Source organism: Callorhinus ursinus, unplaced genomic scaffold (genome assembly GCF_003265705.2).
Source record: "Callorhinus ursinus isolate GAN/ISIS: 27379988/994484 unplaced genomic scaffold, GSC_fseal_2.0 scaffold53, whole genome shotgun sequence".
NCBI lineage: Eukaryota > Metazoa > Chordata > Mammalia > Carnivora > Otariidae > Callorhinus > Callorhinus ursinus.
In genome coordinates this window covers 7,898,081-7,918,793 of record NW_027397115.1, presented here as the reverse complement: position 1 = coordinate 7,918,793, position 20,713 = coordinate 7,898,081, and the positions used below count along the sequence as shown (strand labels likewise).

The 20,713-nt window shown below is 39.4% G+C and overlaps 1 protein-coding gene across 1 annotated transcript in view; it reads right to left on the bottom strand.

Moving 5' to 3' along the window:
- The window catches only part of ADNP (activity dependent neuroprotector homeobox), a 31,594-nt gene that overhangs the window by 10,344 nt on the left and 537 nt on the right, over positions 1-20,713 (bottom strand). Inside the window, 2 exon segments of the mRNA XM_073883954.1 lie at positions 18,873-18,913; positions 18,916-19,046. Coding sequence (XP_073740055.1) covers positions 18,873-18,913; positions 18,916-19,039 — 165 coding nt within the window. The 5' untranslated portion in view covers positions 19,040-19,046.

Sequence of the window (20,713 nt, the reverse complement as noted above, 5' to 3'; positions counted from 1 at the left end):
CTATAATACCACTACCATTTGTAAGTACAACCATAATCAACTAATCTAAACGTAATATAGCATCATGTTACCTCCTTTATTATTCTAATCCAAAAATCAATATTTACTATGAAAAATGGAAAAGTGAAGCCTACCAAAACAAACAACTCCTACAAATCCTGAATTTGGATATGTCATCAGAACTTAGAAGTTTCAAAATATTCTACAAGAAGTACGAAGTATAACTGAGGCCAAAAAAGGAATGCATTTCACTAAAAAAAACCGATCAGCCTTCCCATCCTCAGCAGCTAAGAAGCACGACTATGTGTCCTCTACACACTCTGCCATCCAACAATCTGCATATTACTTAACAGCGGACTCAGAAGTCACTCGGGTTACTAATTAATGTGCATTCAAAGCCAAATCCATTATTCCTTGTGGAAATTATATTGCTAAACTGTTTAAACCATCTTCCTGAAAGTTTTAAATCAGTTGCTTAATAAAACTGTTCCCCCAACCAGGTCAGTGAGAGAACTACCTGACAGCAATGTTTCAGAAATACTGAAAATGTTACAGGCTAATTGTTAAAAGAGACCATGCATCAAAACAGATGCCCACAAATGCCCCAGCCTGAGAAGAGACAGCTTGTTTCTCTATTCATTTCATAAACTCTCTGTGGGCCCAAATTCAACAGTTCTTTTGGAACTTCCCAAGTCAGTCCTGCTTCACTTCAGAGGAGAGATGAGCCCAGAAGACAGCCGTTACTGCTTTTCCCTGCCTCCTGCTTATACGCAGCTCAACATCTCAGCAAAAACAAATACACAATGATTTGGAAATGTCGCCACCACCGACGTCACCAGTCTATACAGAAAACACCCAGGGAGTTAAACTGCAGCTGAGGATAAAGGAAAACTCATTCTCCTATGGACGATACATCGGGCATTCCAAGTGCTCACTACCCAGAGCTAACCAAGTTGTTTTAAGACCTCCAACTGAAGCACCTCACTGCATGGTAGGTACCCAATTTATACATCTATAGTTCTGAAAATGTGAGTATGCTCATAAAGGAGCTTAGTTACAAGAAACTTGTAATTTATAAAATGTGGGTATTTCAGCCATGGAGTAAATCTCAAGTTTACTTAGGCTGAATTAAATAGGCATATAAATAGTGAACACTGCTTACCAGAACATGTACAAAAATGTGTGTGTGTTTTTTTTTTATGATTAGCAACTAGGAGGAACCTAAATTAAAAGTTTACACTGAAAGATGTAGAATACTGAGTTAAGATTAGTGGCACTGTTAATGGATCCGGGGGAATTCTATCTGCCCTCTTCCCCAGATGGAGGTACCCTCTATGTATTTGCTTAGGGAGGTCACTTAAGATTTCGTCCATCTGGACCTAGAATAACACATTCATTCATATGTGTTAGCATCATCGAAAGCATTTACAAAGACCCTTGTTTAAGTTAAACATTCTTTATAAACAGGCATACAATGTAAAAACATAAGCAAAGAAGGATCCCTCCTCCTCCTCCTATCCTCCAGCCATGGAGCTCCCCTTCTGGAAGGGGCCACTGTTATGTCAAGCTTTTTCTGCAACAAACCAAAGATTCCTTCAAAGAACATTAACAAACTCTGTGAATGTTAGGATTATTATGGGTGACAAGATAAAGAACTCAAGGACTCTACGTTGTTCTCCCCAGCCTCTTGCTTGCTGTTAAGAAAGAACTTCAAGGGGTAGCTGGGTGTCTCAGTCAGTTAAGCATCTGCCTTCTGCTCAGTATCCCAGGGTCCTAGGATCAAGGCCCACATCGGGCTCCCTGAGGGAGCCTGCTTCTCCCTCTCCTGTTCCCCTCTGCCTCCTTGTGTTCTCTCTCTGTCAAATAAAAGCTTTTCTTTCCTTTTTTTTTTTTTTTTTTTAAAGGAAACAACTTCAAATAAACAGCTGGCTTCAGGGTTCATCAATGTTATCTCTTTGACTCATACTTAAAAACTTTTACAAGATTTACTCCTAGCCTCCTCTGCACCACTCAAAAGTCCTGTTTAGAAACCTGGACAAGGGGTCCATACCATTAAAGTGACTGAGGGGCATGAATAGAGTAAACAGGAAATCAACTGTCTGAGATTAAGGGCTGATTCCTCACTTTTGAATAGAAAGAGAGCTAAAAACAAAATATTAACAATAATCACTTTTTTCTTTTAACAATAATCACTCTTAGGAAGCAAGATGCCTTACAATAATGTCAAAAACTGTCTACAGAGATGGGCTTTCTCTCCAGATTTGTCCCCAGGTAGCTAGTCCTTTCTCTTGAGCCTCCTTGCCTGTCAGAATGGCCATTTTCACCAGGTCAGCACCATTATCCCAACACCAGGGAGAGCTCCTTCAGTCAAACCATAAACCTTTCAGCTCTTAACAAAAAAGGGGAAAATATCCAATTTAATAGAATGGAACCACTGTTCACCTGTTTATCAGTCATTTTTGAAGTACCTACACTTTGTCAATGTGCTCGGAAAAGAGAGATGAACAGGACACAGTTCTTCCCTTCAACAGTCCATCATGTCTAAGGGACAGGACCTAGAGCACGTAGCAGGCACCTACGCACTGAAGACGACGGCTGTTTTTGCCTGCCACACTGCTTCTTGGAGCCACCCCTGGTGTAAATGATGTGCTGATAGTTGGCCCTACCTCCATTAGAGCAGAGTGTATATGACTCAGGTCCATCCATCAGAGTATTCTACCTCTACAGACAGTGACTGGAAGAACTGGGTGTGTGCCCCAAACAAGGCTGATAGTGATGCTGAAAAGGACTCAGGACCTGCTGCTACATGGAGAAAGCAGAGGGAGGGGAAAGACTCCTATTCAATAACACTTAAAGTCCTCAATCCAGCTGTGCCTGACAGCCCCTTCCAAAGACTTTCCTAAACAAGAGCCAAGTACATGACCACTTTTGCTTAAACTTTGGTTCATGTTCCTTGCAACCAAAAGTCTTAGTAGACCCACTGGGCAGTGGGACACAGAAGAGGAAGCAAACATGAGAAAAGATGGAGAACTTTAAGCTAAGTAATTACACTTGTGAATCAGGTCTTGTAGGAAGAATAACAGTTTGTTAGGAAGACACAGTTCTTCTGAAAGATGCTTTGGCCCCTGGTTTCATTAATCAAAAACAAAAACACTGTATGAACAGTCACCCCCCACCTTTTACTAGAGACAGAGGGAGGGAGACAGGCAGATCGGTGTAGGCAGATGGGCAGAGGAAGAGAGAGAATCCCAAGCAGGCTCATGCACAGTGCAGAGACCGACGTGGAGCTTGATCCCACAACCCCAAGATCATGACCCGAGCCTAAATCAAGAGTTGGATGCCTAACAGACTAAACCACCCAGATGCCCCTCCCCTAAATCTTTTAGAATATTAGAAAGGGGGAGCCTGGGTGGCTCAGTCGGTTAAGTGTCGGGCTCTGCACCTGGCGTGGAGAGTGCTCAAGATTCTCAACCTCGCCCTCTGCCCCTTCCCCACTCAAAAATAAAAAGAACCATTAAAAGATCTGGGGGAAAGACCTATTAATAATAGAGTTAACATTTGCAAGTATTTTATTAACTGAAAATAAGTAGCATTTGGGTAAGCATATGCCATCTGATGAACTAGACTTAAAAATACCAATTTTTGAGAATGATTTAAATTCACTGCTGAATGATTCAGCCACATTCCTTCCTACTGATCTTTGCGAATTATACCCACACCTACTGACTGGGTCCAAAACATTAAAATTTTACTAATAATCCTGGCCAAACTGCTACTCATGTGCTTTCTTAGAAAGCAAGAGTCAGATGGCAGAAATGAAAATCTGAGATCTGTAGCCCTAGGCTAGAGATGAATTGAAAACATATATAGAAGACTGATCAAACACAGGTTTCTCTTTCCCCCCCAAATCCCAAAACCAAAAATACTCCTTTACTCCACATACCAAGAGAAATGAGGCAGAATGAGCCTGTCTTATGAGGAAATATCTATAGGCTGAACCTGTAACAGGTAAAGGATAACAGCACCTCAATGACGGTGAACTTCACTTAAGCAAAGAAGTCATTATCTGAGAAACATAATTATAATCATTTATGAAACAACAGCTCTGCCAAAAGGCTTGGATCAAGTCAGGTGTTGTACTGAGGCTCTTCTGGGTCAGGAAGATAGAGGGGAACCCGACAGCAGATAGTTCTAGTGCAGCCAGCTCAAGTCAAGGTTTGCAGGACCTGATGTACCAAGAGTCAGTGAAGTTTGTCTATGTATACGATAAGGTCCCTTGCAAAGGGATCAAGGATGACATCATTTAGTCTCTGTCTTTAGGGGTAGAAAAAAAAGCAGAAAAACATAACTGTGCCCACAGAAAGTTAAATCAAAAAAGCAGAAACACCCATAAAACCTAACCTTAAACCTTTGACCAGGCACAGTTAATCAAACAAGCCAGGAGGAAAAAAAAGCCTCCAGATCAAACTTTTCCAGATTATATTTTAAGCTACTGCAAGTATGGATGTAACATGGCATCTTCCAGGATAAAATTCTTCATGTTTTTATGTGCATTCTTGGGTTTCCCAAGTTCTTAAATAAGAACATACGGTACTAATTTAACATGCCAGCAAGTACAGAAGTAAATATGACAGCATGCCCTAATTTCCATCACCTGCAAGTATAACTGCAACTTTCTCGTATCCGGGAACCGAAATATGAACATATACCAGAGTGACAACTAATGCATCAGTTATATCAGTGAATACAAATTTACAATTTTTGTAAGAAAAGTTTCTAACACTGCACTGACAGCTAGACAGGAATGGTTACTTCTTCCCGGTAACACCAAAACATAAGCTGCTTAGTCTAAACCAGTAGTTTTCAACACTCCCCTACCCCCCTTTTTAAAGCGGAAACCCTTGTTTCTAAACAAATCTTAGCTGAATTATAAAAAAGGTAAAAAGTGGAGGGGCTCAGGGGTTGAAATGGAAAGAGGAAGAAGGAAAAGTTCTCAGTTCCTACGTATCTCCTTGAAATAGTTACTTGTCTAAACTAAGCTTCTAATGCAAATTTATGCCAAGGTGACAGTCCTCTGAAATGTAGAATCGGGACCTAGTGGACAATCAACCAAAGCAGGAAGTTTGATGGCTATAGCAGAATTCCAAAAGTTTACTGAAAATCTCCCCTAAGTAAAATTACAGTCTGATCAGAGTACGGTTGTCAGAAGCCCCCAATAGCCTAAGGATTAGAATACAGTAAATACAATACTTTGGTGTTGTCTTTTAAACATTTTCTACATTAAGCTGTAAAGAAAAACACACATCTGAGAAAATCTTTTTTACTGGGGGTGGGGGGAGGGACCAAAGGCTGGAAATAATGCCATTACCAGTGAAGAAAAAGAGCAGTTGTATTTTCTATGTTAATAAAAATTAGGAGGACATTCAAGCTACTACAATATAGACAGTTTCATTTTTGGTAACATCATAAATACAAATTAACACGTAAGAAGAAATTCAGATCCTTGATATTAAATCAAGAAAACAAAGTATTCTAATGTCATGCAGATGCAAGCAGTTCTATAAAGATCTTATAAACCTGCACTGGGGTGTAAGGGTCAGATATATTTGAAGTTTCTTTAAACCACTAACTAAAAAGTACTGTTTTGTTTTTTAAGAGCCACAGATATTTTAATAAGATTCTCCTAAATCTTCATGCTACCCATGATGGTGCTCTTTTTTTAAAAACAGATTTTGTGACGTCTCTGTGGAAACATTTAGGACCCATTAAAATAAAAACTAGGCAGAAAGAAAACATTTCCTTATTTATGTGCTCACTTTCCCTCCTGCCACCTGCTCAGCAACATATTTAATACCTGTCAATATCACTGAATAAAACTGTGGTCACTGTAAAACAGTTTCTTTTTATAATCAGTAAGTACTTATCTTTCCTGACTACTCTGGGATCAGTTTTTTAAGAGTGTTACTAAGTCCTACATTTAAACTAAACCAGTTGTAAAGAGGTTTATATGTTTGTATTTGAAAAATAAACCCATAAAGCCTTTCTAGAACCCTCCAATGAATGAGCAAGTTGAGAGCCCAGCGCCTACATTTGATCTGGAAGCAACCATCCCCCTCAATCTTTAAAAAACAACAACAGCAACCACCACCACCACAGTCCTAAACAGAAGCAGCTAATCTTTCAATTTCCTATAAGCTTGGGTAAAAGACCTTGCAGATGCCACAGGCTCTTCATAGAAAGGCAGCTCTAATTGTCTCCTCTCTTTCTCAATCCCAAATACCACAGAACAAGTAACTGACAATCCAGAGGCAGAATGCTCTTCTGGATTAGCAGATAAAACTGTGCAGCGTGACAGTGGTAAGGAAAGAAAGTTCAGACTTTCTCTTAAGTAATGGAAAACGTGCAGTAGTGTTGAGGCAAAAAAGGGGGGCTTATTTGGAAAGCCCAGGAGGATCAGGAAAACTACTTTGCAAATGAAGACACACATGTACCAAAAGGCAAATGTGAATAATGAACACCAATTACTTTGCTTAGGTTAATCATATTAGAACACTGTTAATAAAGATAAGAAGCCAGCAGAAAATGTAACCAACTTCTGTTTTCTTCTATACTTCTACTAACTGCACTGACTTTTACTATTCTCTAGTAATAAAAAAATCCCAATAGAGTTAATTGTGTCAAATACAAAACTGCCTCCAGAAAAGACACTTGATTTTCTTCAAGTTTTCCCCAAATCAATGATTAAATTCCGTAAGTTTTTATACTATTTTTTTTTTCTGTAAGTAGACTTGTTATTTATGAAAGGCAAAATGAATACATTTACTTAAATATAGCATCCGGTACAGCAATGCTTGGTCATAGGAATACTTTTGGCCACAGTCTATAAACAATGTGTGAATCCCTTCCACAAGCAGCCCTGCTCATAATCTAAGACTCTCTCTCTGCTTGATCACCTCAAGTGAGCGGAGCACAAACCCCTCCAGGCAGCTTGTTGCACACTGGACAGCTCTGTTCACAAGCCCACAGTTCTCAGTTCAGCTACAGAAATCGAATTCCCTAGCCACAGAACAGCCTTTCACGTTAAGACCCTTCCTCCTTCCCTCCCAAGTCTTCCCCCTTCTCCAAGTTAAGCACGCTCAGTTCTTTCTACCATTACTTCTGTTATCACAGGAGCCAATCTCCAGTGGATGGGCTCCAGTCTGTCAATCTCTCTGGTGCCTGAATAAACTTATTCCAGATGTGACACAATCACAAGGTCAAGTGGGACAATACTTCTCTAGTTCTAGATATTTTCTTAAAAATGTTATTATTTTTATTATTATTTTTAGAGAGAAAGAGAACGTGGGGAGTGGGGGAAGGGAGAGAGAGAATCCCAAGCAGGTGCCGTGCTGGGTGGAGGGCCCAATGCGGGGCTTGATCCCACGACCCTGAGGTCATGACCTGAGCCAAAATCAAGAGTTGGGTGCTTAACTGACTGGGCCACCCAGATGTCCCTAAAATTTTATTATTTTTTTAAAAGTAATCTCTATGCCCAATGTGGGGCTTGAACTCATGACCCAGAGATCAAGAGTCACATGTTCCACCTACTGAGCCAGCCAGATGCGCCCTGGATATTATTTTTAAATTAATGTTCCTGAAAGGTGCACTGTTTTGGTGGCAGCCACTTGACACATATGACAACAATCAACCAAGATCTCTTTTTTTTTAAAAAAAATAAATATGTGTTGCGTTTTTCAGTATTAGGTGGTTCAGTTGGTGGGAACAAAAATTTTCTGTACTGAATCCATGTCTGGTTAAAAGGGAAGTTAACTATCAAGTCTTTAAGTATCTTCTCAATTAAAGGGGCATGAACATTTTGATTCCAAAATGTAGCACTGTGAGTCACTGAGAGAACCAAAGGACTGCCTCATCTAAACTCTTCTCATTTTACAGATTAGCAACTGAAGTGAAGCAACTGGCCTAAAGGTGATCAGCTTTTCTGTGACAGACCTGGGTCTCAAGGTCATCTCCAGATCTAGTATGCAGCGCTCCTCCCATTACCGTTGTAGATAAAGCTCTGATCTCAGACATTAAAGGTAAACAAGAGCAAGTTAAAATACTAAATACATACATCTGAAAGTGCCACAACTTCATACTCAAGGTTGAAATGACCTTAAACAAGTTCAACCAAACTAGCTGAAGAGATGAAACAGAGTAAGAATACCTACACATCTCAGGTCAGACGGTCCCATCAGATCCAGAGCTCTGAGACCACTTGCCTGAAGTGCTCTTAACCATCACCATGGATGCCAACAGTCAATAGACAGTCGCAATGGAAAGATATCCAAATTGTAATAATACCTTGCAATATGAAAACTACAACCTTGGTATCCCTAAATAAAACAACAACTTTTCAAAAACAGATGTATCCTATGTCTCTCTTTTATCACCTTCCCATTATCAATACTCAAAACATGCTATTCCAAAAACTGCTTGGGAAAACAGAGGCTTTGGTGATCCTTCTTTTTCTGGAGAGTAGGGTTAGGCAGGAGGCTAGTCTGCTTTCAGCTACCTTTTAGGCTCCTTTCTGCAAATAAAGTTCCATTTGTTTTTATGACAAAAGCAATTGGGAAATAAAAACATACATCTACACAAAAACCTGTACACGAGGGTGCCTGGGTGGCTCACAGTCAGTCAGGCGTCTGATTCTTGATTTCAGCTCAGGCTGTGATCTCACGGGTGGTGAGATTGAACCCCTTGTTGGGCTCCGCCCTCAGCTTGGGAGTTGGCTTGAGATTCTCTGCCTCTGCCCTTCCCCATGGCCCCACTCTCTCTCAAATAAATAAAATCCTAAAAAAACCAAAAACACCAAAAAACCCTGTACACGAATGGTCTCACAGTAGTCATTAATACCCAAGAAGGAGAAACAACCCAAACTCCATGAACTATTGAATGATAAATAAAATGTGATATATTTATACAGTGAAATATGATTCAGCCATAAAAAAATGAAGTACTGATATATGCTCCAACATGGATGAACCCTGAAAAATAATACCCAGTGAAAGAAGTCAGTCACAAAAGACCACTTATTGTATGATGCCATTTACATAAAAGGTGCAGAACATGCAAATCTACAGACAGAAAGAGTAAAGCTGCCAAAGGCTAGAGAAGTTGGGGACAGTAGAGGGCAACTAACTGCTCATGGGAACCACGTTTTTTTGTGGGATGATGAAAATACTCTAAAATTGACTGTGGTGATAGCTGCACCACTCTGGGAATATACTAAAGAACATTAAATTCTACACTTTAAAGGGGTGAATTTTATGGTGTATGAATTACATCTCAGTAAAGTTGTTGCAACTGGGCCTAACAGAATATAGGTAAGGCAAGAACACAAATAATTATATGTAAAGAGTTAACACTGGGTATATTTATCCTTCCAGATTTTTATGCACATGTAATTTTTCTTTTAAAAGGAAATGAATCTTAGGTATCTCAGCATTTAAGTCATGCAGCAAGAAAACCAATGATGCCTGAAGTTTTTAATTTTTAAGAACTGCGCTTTCCTTCCAACAGGTAGATGCTAGCCACAAACGGCTATTCATCACGTAAAATGTGACTAGTCTGAACTGAGTGGAGATATGCTTTTAAATTAGTTTATTTTTATTGTGGTAAAATACACATAACATAAAATTTACATCTTAAGAATTTTTAAGTGTATAGTTCAGTGGTATTTAGTCATCCTATCATGCTACCATCACCACCACCCATCTCCAGAAGTCTTTTCATGTTGCAAAACTGAAACTCTGTACATTAAACAATAACTCCCTTCCCCTCTGCACTGGACAACCACAATTCTACTGTCTCCATGATTCTGACTACTCTAAGAACTTCATGTAAGTGGAATCACAAAGTACTTGTCTTTTTGTGACTGACTTATTTTACTTAGCATCATGTCCTCAAGGTTTATCCATGTTGGAGCCTGTGTCAGAATTCCCTTTCTTTTAAAGGCTGAATCATATTCTATACTATCTTTGCACCATATTTTGCTTATCTGTTATTCTAAGGTTGAATAATATTCCACGCTATATGTATACACATTTTGCAGGTGATGGGACACTTGGATTGCTTCCACCTTTTAGCTATTGTGAATATTGCTGTGAACATGGGTGTACAAATATCTCTTCACATGGTAATTCTATGTTTCCATAGTGGTACTACTGTTTACATTCCCACCAGCGCACAATGCTTCCTATTTCTCCACACCCTCACCAACACCTGTTAATGTTTTTTATAATAGCCATCTTAATGTGTATGAGGTAGTATTTCATTTTAGGTGTGATTTGCATTTCCCTAATGATTAGTGATACTGAGCATCTTTTCATTTGCTTATTGGCTACTTGTGTCTTCTTTGGAGAAAGGTCTATTCAAGTCCTTTGCCCATTTGAGATATGCTTTCACATGTAAAATATACTTGGGATTTCCAAGGCTTAGTATTAAAAAATGCAAAATGTCTCATAAATACCTTTTCAAAAATATTGGCATGTTAAAATAATACTTTGGATGTACCAGGTTAAAAATATATTAAATTTAATTTCATCTTTAAATTAAATGTTAACATTAAATGAAACCAAATGCTAAAATGTGGCTAGTGGAAACACAGATGAACCTTGAAGACATATGCTAAGTGAAATAAGCTGGCCACAAAAGAACAAATACTGTGCTTCTACTCATATGAGATACTGAAAGCGAAATTCAGACAGAAAGAAGGTGGTTGCCAAGGGCTGGTGGAAAGAAGAATGGGGACTTGGTGTTAAAGGGGTATAAGACTAAGTTTTGTAAGATGAAAAAAGTTCTGGAGATGAACAGTGGTAATGGTTGCATGACAATGTGAGTGTACTTAATAACAAAGAACTTTACACTTAGAAGTCATTAAAATGGTAAATTTTATCACAATTAAAAAAATTTTTTTCCCAATGTGGCTACTGGAAAATTTAAGGCAATAGTACTGAATATGGAACCAAATAAGGTTTGCTCGTAATTTTATCAGCAGGATAGTGTGGGTTCAAAATAAGAGGCATTTATCATTGATGACTCTCTGCCAAAACTATGAATATTAAGCATCTGTTAAGTTTTTTTTTGAACAGGACAGATCCTCTAAGAGCAAGTCCTGGATGTAACATAGGAACGTTGAAGGACTTTATAAATAATTTCCAGACCATTCTGGACAATATTAAATGAATGACTCTATGGTAACATTATTAATGCTCCCCCCCCGCCCGGCAAAATCTTAGAATTCATTTTCCTAGCAAATCTGCTCTACTCCAAGAGGCCAGGAACAGAGGAACATATCACTTCTGTCACTGTCAAAGGCTCCAATTCCCTCTGCCTTAACTAACAGATTTAATCCAGCTGGGGTTACTTTAATAAGTTCAACTATTTTTTAGTTTTGCAGAAGTGAAATGATTCTAGAGCACGTATCAGTAAAGATTTTCAAAGAATTTCCATGTATTAAATTTTTAAATAACCTGAAGTTTCTTTCAAACAGTTATAAGGATAGAACTGCAAAAGGGGAGAGGTCCTAGGAAAAATAAATTAAGGTAACACAATGATGACAACTTAATCTTGGCAAGTTTTGTTTTCTTTCATGTGGTGTGGCTCATTAATATCAAACCAAGAATCTAATGGGAAATAAGCAGCCCCATTCACCATATTATCAATCTCCAAAATTATAATTACACTGTGACTTAAAATTTGTTTTATTTTAAATGCTGATCACAGGTGACTTCAGATTTAGTAAAGTATGACCTGAAATTATAATTGATACAGTATGGTAAAGAGGTATTTATGTCTGTAAATTACAACCACTATGAATCATTTTTCAGCAGAGATTGATCTTCCTGATCTCAAAGGATGGAATTACGAACCCTTAAAATATGCAGGAAGACAAGGGTACCATCTCATGATCAAAAGCAAAGAAGGTCTATTAAGAAGATGCTCCTTGTTGTTTTTTTCCCCCTTGCTAGGTGTCTAGCATCTACAGCAGTGGCTGACACATAGCAAGCACTCAATAAATGTAGACTAAGGAAAAGCCCCTACCTAGAAAGGACTTACAGAGATGACAACCCATAAACATCTACGGGAAAAGAAGCGAAGTGTCAGATGTGTCACAAACTAAAAGCTCTGAGGTTTCCTAAGAGGGAGAATTCATTCTCAGCAGGGGAGCTCAGGAGAAGGTGGAAACAGATGCTAAGCTGGGGCCACTAGGTAAGTTGAGAATCTGCATTCACTGCAAACAAAACAACAACAAAACTTGCTGGCACAGTTCTAGAGGTGGGACAGCAAGGAGTTCTACGGACGACACATAGAGTCCAGAACGGCTGCTATGCCAAGCTTCTGAGTAATAATGAATGACAGGGTTGGGCAGGTAGGTTGGGGACAGGACAGAAGCCTTGAGTGTGCAGCTAGAGTCCGCTACCGTGTCTGGTAGGCACTGAGGAGGTGCTGCAGACACTGAAGGAGAGAAAGGATACAATTCTAACAGCACTTTAAGAGAATTAATCTGGCCCGTTTGGCAGGTCCCATTACAAAAAGCCTAGAGAAGTCCATGCGGAGTGGAGTACCAGACCTAGGCAACTGTCAGAATCACCACAGCCGAGTTTACACCCACCTCAGACCCACACAATCTGAAAGGTCTGCAAGACCACCAGAGCAGAGCCTTAGGTACAAGACAGTAAGATACTGAAGTGATGGCAAAAGGAAGATGAAGTTCAAGGGTGAAGCCTACAGTCTACATCCACGTTTGTGTTTCCCAGTAAAGCTGTATTGTCTTCATGAATAAAAATTCAGCTGACCTATCAGCTACATTACATTTTTACCTCACAACTTCAAATTTCTGTTAACAAGTAGGGTGACACAATACAGTAAAAGCTTTCGTCTGCTCAAAAGACAGATGGTACGATGTAGTGATTAAGAAGACAGTTCCGGAGCTGGGCAGATCTGTGTCCTTACTTAATCCTTACTCTGCCACTTACTAGCTTTGTGAACCCAAAAATGTACTCAACCTCTGGAGGTCTCTTTCCTTATAGTATGTGCAGAAGGACACGATTCCATTGTTCAACTCCAATGCCAGAAAGATTAAATGAGATGCTGCCAGTTAACACTTAAAGCAGTTATCATTATCTTAAACCAGATCAGATACTAGAATAGTCACTTTGAAAATTATGAGCTCACACTATGGTATAATCTTTTAAAAAATATGGACTACTAATCCTGATAATCAGATGTGGTTGCCATATATCTGTTCCTAGACACATCATAATGTGCATTCACACACTTAATAGTGTTTTCACATGCTAGTTTACATTTGTGAGTTAGCATATTCTTAACTTTATAAGCTCTGTGGCACTTAAAACGCTTATGCAATAGAATATCTGCAAGTACCCACAATAAACCTAGGTGACTTAAAGTCACATAGACACATCAAGGTATGATCTAGATTTTGCATATTCTATTTAAAAAAAATATGTGTGTGGGTCACTTCTAAGATTTTCAGACTAAAAGACTAGTGCCTACAACCAGAAACTATTATGTTGCTGTTTATCCCATTACTTGGGAGTATTCAGATTTTAGATGAGAATCCTAGCTGTGACCGCCAGAATTTACAGAACACTAATGGAGCCAATGGCTTTCAGGGTGTTTTAAGAATGTGCTGAGACGATGATAGAATATATGCATGGAGGGGAAGATGACGCTGGAGGGACAAGATGAAAGCTGAGCAACTGAAGGTGTGCTCCCTAACCCTTTATCAATTTTACATACTGAAGTTCACAAAGAATTTTACTTGAAAGAAAGAAAGATGCCTCACAGCTTACCAAAAGAAAAAAAAAAAAGGTTTGAGACTATCTCTAACACCTTAATCTAGCTTTAGAGAGAATGAGACGGGGAGCATTTCCTAATTTGCTCTGTTTGAAGTAGGCATTCCAGCAAGGCAGTGACACACCATGGGGAATGACCGCAACACCTTGCCATCTATGTAAGAACTCCATAGCGGAGCACGGCTGCTGTCAATACAGGTGGACAACCTGGCTAAAGAGAAATGTGAAAAAGGGAAATCAATTCACAAGTGGGGGCCTAAGAAGACATCCAGATATGTCCACTTATAATCATTCCAGTAGCACGTCACTGGTCTGGTCATCTAAATGGCATAAGACACAAAGAAGGTTATTTTTAATTCCTTAATGAGAAAATTTCCATGTTCTATCAAAACTACTCCGAAATAATTTTCCCAGAGTAAGGGAAAGGTACTTTTCTCCTCATTCATGAATAACAGAATAGTTTACTTGAATCACCTCAAGTTTTTCTGAGTGATCTCCTAGGAGCCAAGGCCTAACAGGCAAAGCTTTCTTTGTAGCAGAACCATTATTCGTGTAGCAGGCTTTGCCACTTGGTGGGCTCAACTCTTACACTTTCTGCAGAGAAGTTTTTCTTGGTGTTAGTTTTTAAGCCTACCTGATTGTGGACCAGGACTTTGAGCCGACTGCACAGGACACTCCCCACCCCTTTCACAAGAGCAAGAATTCTAACTGTTGACTTATGTTTACAACCCCCAATTTAAACTTTTAATGAATTCTTCCATATTTCTGCTAGATGGAAGTTTCTTCAGATACACCAGATTTCAAAAGAAACCACTCATTCAGGTTCTCATTTGTTGCCAGTTCCCACCAGAAAAAGCTGCATGTTTCAATGGAAGCACAGCCTTCCACAAACTCCTAAACAGAGCCCAGAGGGTTCAGAAAAAGGAAAGGCAGAAGGGCAAAAGCCAGCAATTATCTGTCTAAGCAAAAATAACTGTTCAGAGGAAAGAAAGAACAAGACTGCCCTAAACCAAAACACTGGGGAAAGCGACAGGACCCTAAACAAACTTTCTTTTTAGATCCTTGTACAGGCAACTTCAAACCAGACATGTGCTGCTTCAACTAACCAACCCTAGCACAATTTTGCCCGTACTCTCTTGCTGGGGGTGTGGCCAGCCTCTGACTGTCAAGCCCATTTAGGATCCTTGGGTATTCACGGACACACAAGCACGAAACAGCACTACCCAGTTATGAAGCATTCATGTGACCCTTCATGAGCCAAAGAGCACAAGGGAAACCTACAAAAGTCTGTGTTCAAGCACAGGCCTGGCATGAACACATTCTGAGGCTCACTTCATCACTGCATGTCACAGTGCCTTGATTTCCCCACTTGTGAAACAAGGACAATCCTGAGAAAATTGAGAATGGTTTAAAAAATGCTTGGCAAATAAAATGGGCATGCCATTAATATTACCCTAAAGGCCAGCAAAGAGGCCCTTACACTTACAGCTCACCCTTCTTAAAGGCATCAACCAAGTCATAGAAGTGACACATAAACAGAAACAACCCACAGCTGAGTGACTCAATTACAAATCTACACCCTTACTGGAGAGGGAGTCAGGATGTGTAGGGATTTATTTTTAATTCTAAGGGATGGTCAAACAATGTACAAGTCTCCTACAGATTGTGTGCATGTTTTTGAGTTAAACCTTAAATCTTAAACTGCAGTACGTGTTCAGGGCAGTCTTCCTTAGTAAACTTTATCAAAAGCGTTTATGCTCTCCTCTTAATTTCCACACCTTCAATTCTGGAACTCGGCTGCAATTCTGGAGATTTCATTATTTCTCAAGCTGTGGTCTTAGAACTCAGCTAGGGATCAATAAAAGCAAGGAAGCTTGAGAGTCCATTTCAAAGAACTACAAGCAGAGGACGATTGAATGCATACGTGGAGATGAGAGAACTCAGAACGGAAATAGTGAAAAGAACTTTGCATTTTACACTGATTAGAAAATGTGTGCCCTCAATCAAAACAGTTCCTGTATATAGTTGGCTCACATTTTATCTGTGACTTCCTAATATAGACAAACACATCACATTATAATCAAGTTGATATATATATATATACACCAATCTGAGAAGCCTGATAATATGTAAGGAGAGCCTTCCTCCAGTGAAAGAGAATATGGATTCTCATTTAAGATGACTCCTTAACTGCCAGATATCAAAGGTAGGTCACAACCAAAACACAGGTCTAAGGAGAACTAAGACACAGAAAAGACTGAGGGAGCACAATCATCCTTCCCCTCGCTTTGTAATTAAACAGGATCGGGCACACAAACAATATAAAAAACATGAAGTCAGGAGGGAACCGTGGCCACTCATGCTGGGGTAAACAAGGATGGTTTCTTCTATAAAGTATCTCAGTGATTAAGGCAGAAATGAGTAAACAAGAAACAGCTTCTACATTCAAAGTATCAATTCACTTAGTGGGGGGCTTTGGTTCTCACTAGTTTCAAATGCCAAGTTTCCAAACTAACAACATAAAATGTATAACTGACAGTGATGCACATCAGCAAAATATGGCATTTGTTCTAGATTTAACGCCACAAGCTCTTACAAAACTAGGGGAAGTTTGCATGATGCTAAGAACATGTCAAGCTCTGTGACTCTATAATTAAATTATTTACTCAGGGGAGCAACATTTTACTTAATGTTCATGCTTTTTAGGCAAATAAATCAAAGTTAAACTCCCATGGAAAATATATTTTATCTTCTGGAAGACATAACAGACTTTAAAAGGGAAAGCCCTTTTGGAAGTTCAGGATGAACACGTAGATTATTACACAATAGTACTCGGCATCTTGGTGTAAACTACAAGTTAGCTTCTAATCTTATAAAAATTTCCATTTTTTGGCTACTTTCACATCATTTTGCAAGTCATCTCACTAACATTTTAACAGGTTATTTTAAAAAACTACAATGTCTAATTCCGACATTTTTTTCCATAGCTAAATGTATTATTTCCCAACCACATCTCTGATGCTCGGACTTTGTATTTAATGACGGTTATTTCCAACTCTAAAAAAGTGAGTTGTATTTTATGTGTATCTATGTACACACCAATTGATAGAATCAACCTGCCAAGGTCTATTACAACTTATATAATTTTGTTATTTATATATAGTTCCCAAAAGACAAAAATACTACTGAAATTCTGAGATTTTTCTTTTCTCTCTCTCTACCCAAGTATTGATCCCTACTTGCACCTTTGTAACTGATCAGCTCTATTTTCCTCATTAAAGTAATTCCCACAATTAAACATGTAGCCAGCATGTGTACATCACCTTAAGTGTTTATCAACCGACAGATTGCTGAACACTTAAATTTTCAAAATACTAGAAATTACATTTAGTTACAAGGAAAGCAACAATTTTTAACACATGGTGTACCTTATTTAATTATGCTTTTAGTAATCAAATCGAACAAAAAACAGAAGTCATTTTTACTTGGTAAAAGCCTATTTAAGCTGATTATCTAGTAGCAACTACATGTTAATGAAAAGTCCTATTCTGATCAGAGAATCTTTAGTTTTTAAAAGCTTAGCAACTCTTGAGATTGGGTCATCAAAATAACAATAATTGAGAACTTACTTGACACTTAATCTGTTCAACATGGTGACGTTTTATTTTTAACATAAATAGTATTAGAACTTTTCCTGCACTCTGGTTTAAGGAAAAAAAAGAGAAATTTAAGCAAAACAAATTCACAGTGGGTATGTTTACAACCAATGACTTCCAGGACAGGCGGGGCCAGAGGTCTTTAGAGATTCAAAGCCCAATCTCCTATATTTTCTATAGAGACAATAAGAACCCAAATCAAAGATTTAGTTAGTTCAACTATAGCAGCCTCTGATAAGGTAATTTTAGGAAATTTTCAACAATGGCCAGATAAAGAAGGAATTTCTACTTAAAATTCAATTAAACAGAATACCCATCCCCACCCTCTAGTTAGTTGAGGCTTTTTACCGAACTTTTAACGAACCCTCACAGTTTACCTAAATTCCAGCTTTCAAGCCCAATCGTTTCACTTTTTATTTATTTTGATGCCAAAACCAGGAAACCTTGAAACTGCAGAATACATGCTTTCTAAGAGCTCATAGCAAGTTTTCCTGTAGGGGGAAAATGGCTATTACCACTAAGGATATCAGTTAACACTCTATCTTATGTATAATTTGCCAAATCAAACAAAAGCACCTTCACAAGCCTCACCTCAAACATACCCTCAAATAAGTTGTTTTCAAATTACTCCTCTAAAAACTCAATATAACTATGTATCAAAGACCAAGTACAGGTCAAAATTATATCTATTTAACATATACTAAGCAGTATTTAAAAATTATAAATATTACCATTTAGATTTAAAATCTGATTCTGTGGTTACTAAAAAATTGCAAAACCAATATAGTTAAGTCTCCACTGGAATACCTGAACCAAGCTGCTTCCTTTTCAGTCACCAAAATGTTACTTGGTAGCATATGTTCCATGAAAATTCTCCCTTAGGCACCAACTCATTAACTATGTATCAAAGAATACACCCATAAATTTACCTTGATGTATCTATATAAAATACTTGCAACAAAGTCTTAAAAGTACCCTGAGTATCAACAACCACTGTCAATCATTGGTAGCAAGTACATGGAAAGGCCTGTTCTGATCAGAGAATCTGTTAAGGTTTATAGAAGCTTAGCAACTCTTGAGATTGGGTCATCAAGATAACAATAACTGAGAACTTCACATACTTTATACACAAGAGTGCAGAATGCAAATGATTAACACAATATTAGCAACTTAAAAATTTTCTCTTAAACAAGCCATAAGTCATTTCTCTGTTCAGAACCCACGACTGCAACCAGCTCTTGAGGAATGTGGCTAGGCTGAAATTTTGGAAGTGCTGGCTTTGGTGGTGACCAAGGAGGAAGAAATCTCTGGCTTCCCTGTTGCTGCAGTTCCCACCCTCCAAAATGAATATACCCACCGGTGTGAATTGACAATGTGGTCCAAAGAGCAAGGCAGGAACGGAGTCCAGATCCTCAAAATGGTAGTACAGGGCATAACCACTAGGCCACCTATCAGTTCAGTACAAAAAGTACAACCCTGTGCATCATGGTGCAAAAGCTGGGGCCTAGGTTTCGCATTGTGCATCTCACACCTATGGAAATAACAAGAGGAGTAAAATCTATAGAAATCAACACACCCTAAGAAGGTGGGTGCTCACAGAAGACCGGTGTCAACACTTTTGCAAAGGTGGTTGGCTACTGAGGTAATGAATGGCAATTACAAGTCCAAAGTTGGAAGGCAACAAAATTTTACAATCAACTCTGTTGAGTTTGACAATGAAGAACTCAACATGGGTTTGATGTTTACCAACAAGGCTTTGCAAATCATGACACCCATCTACATGCTTATGAAAATTACTACCCCACTAAAATCTAACATCCTTCAAGAATGATTTTTACCTCTCAAAAGAATTGGAAAGATTTGGGCCATGAAGAAAGGAGGTAATCGGCAATACCCCCAAACCCATTACTCTCAGGTTTTAAACTTTCCCTTTTACCATCTGACCTTGGAAAAAGACATGGTGACACATTCAAAGCTTAAGGTGGAAGAATTCCAGATTCCAGAGAATAGGAAATCTGTGTACCAATGATGTGCCAAGAACAAATGTGGATTGTCTGAGGGTCAACAGTTTTGAAAAAGTAAAAAGAAGGAACTTCTAAAATACAGGGTGGATTCTTTTAAAAGAAATAAAATCACCGCTCTTGACTCACTTAATCCTTCGCCATGTTGCTGTCAGCTCACCAACTAAGAGTGCGAGAGTGTGTGTCTTGCTGGGTCCATTTTCCCATGGTCTGTAGAAGGCGCTGTGAAGCACATCCTGTTCTAGCTCTGGGGCCCTTCCCCCCTCTGCAGCCTTACCCAGTGCAGGGAATGCGCCCCCTACTGACTCCAACACTCATCGCCTTTAGCCGACTTGGCTGCGGTGCATTTTGGGTGGGGGCTGGTATTTTCTTGATGGCCATAAACCAGAAGCAACAATGCAGATTTATAAAGAAACTGTATCAAGCTACCCAGGAGTTGGTTCTCCCCCGCCCCCCATCTTGAAGGTTCAAGACACTGGCACGAGAAGCATCAGGGACAGGAATTGGGTGTGTGGGGATGGACAGCATTAAAATGGCAAACACAGGAAACAGTTTGGTTCTTTTTCCCTCCTATGCCTTTGTCTGAGAAATGGGGTTATAGCAAGAACTGCCCAGAGGAACTGGTGAATGCAAGAACATCAAGAAGACTTAGTGTGGCTAAAAAAGATATTAGACCTTAGCGCCTGATCTTGGGCAGAAGAGGAAGAGAAGCAATCGCGCCTTTTCCAGCAGACAGGCATCCAGGTTGGGGGGGGGAGGGGAGGGCAGGCAGGCAGCCCAGAGGAAAGAGAGGTGAATAAAAGGGTGCTCAAAAACTCCTCCCCATTCATTGCATTTAAAAAAAAATCTTTTCGCAGCTTTCTGGATTGCCATTTTTTACCACCTTATTGCAAAGTTGGGGTTCAGAATGTTCGAAAGAGGTCGTGCTGACCAGGCAGCTGCGACTGAGAAAAGGGGGTGGTGGTGGACTCCGTGGTTAGGAGGGGAGCTGGCATGTTGGGGAGGAAGGGTTGCACGGCGGAGGCAAAGACTTTCCACTCTGTGCCATGCATGCTCCCCGCCCCCCAATCTGTCCCCCCCTCCCCCAGCTAAGGATGGGTAGACCTGGCAGAAGGCTCGTCCCAGGCACTGGGGGTGTGCGTGGGGGGCTCGTTGGGGGGGGGGGGCGGGAGGAAGG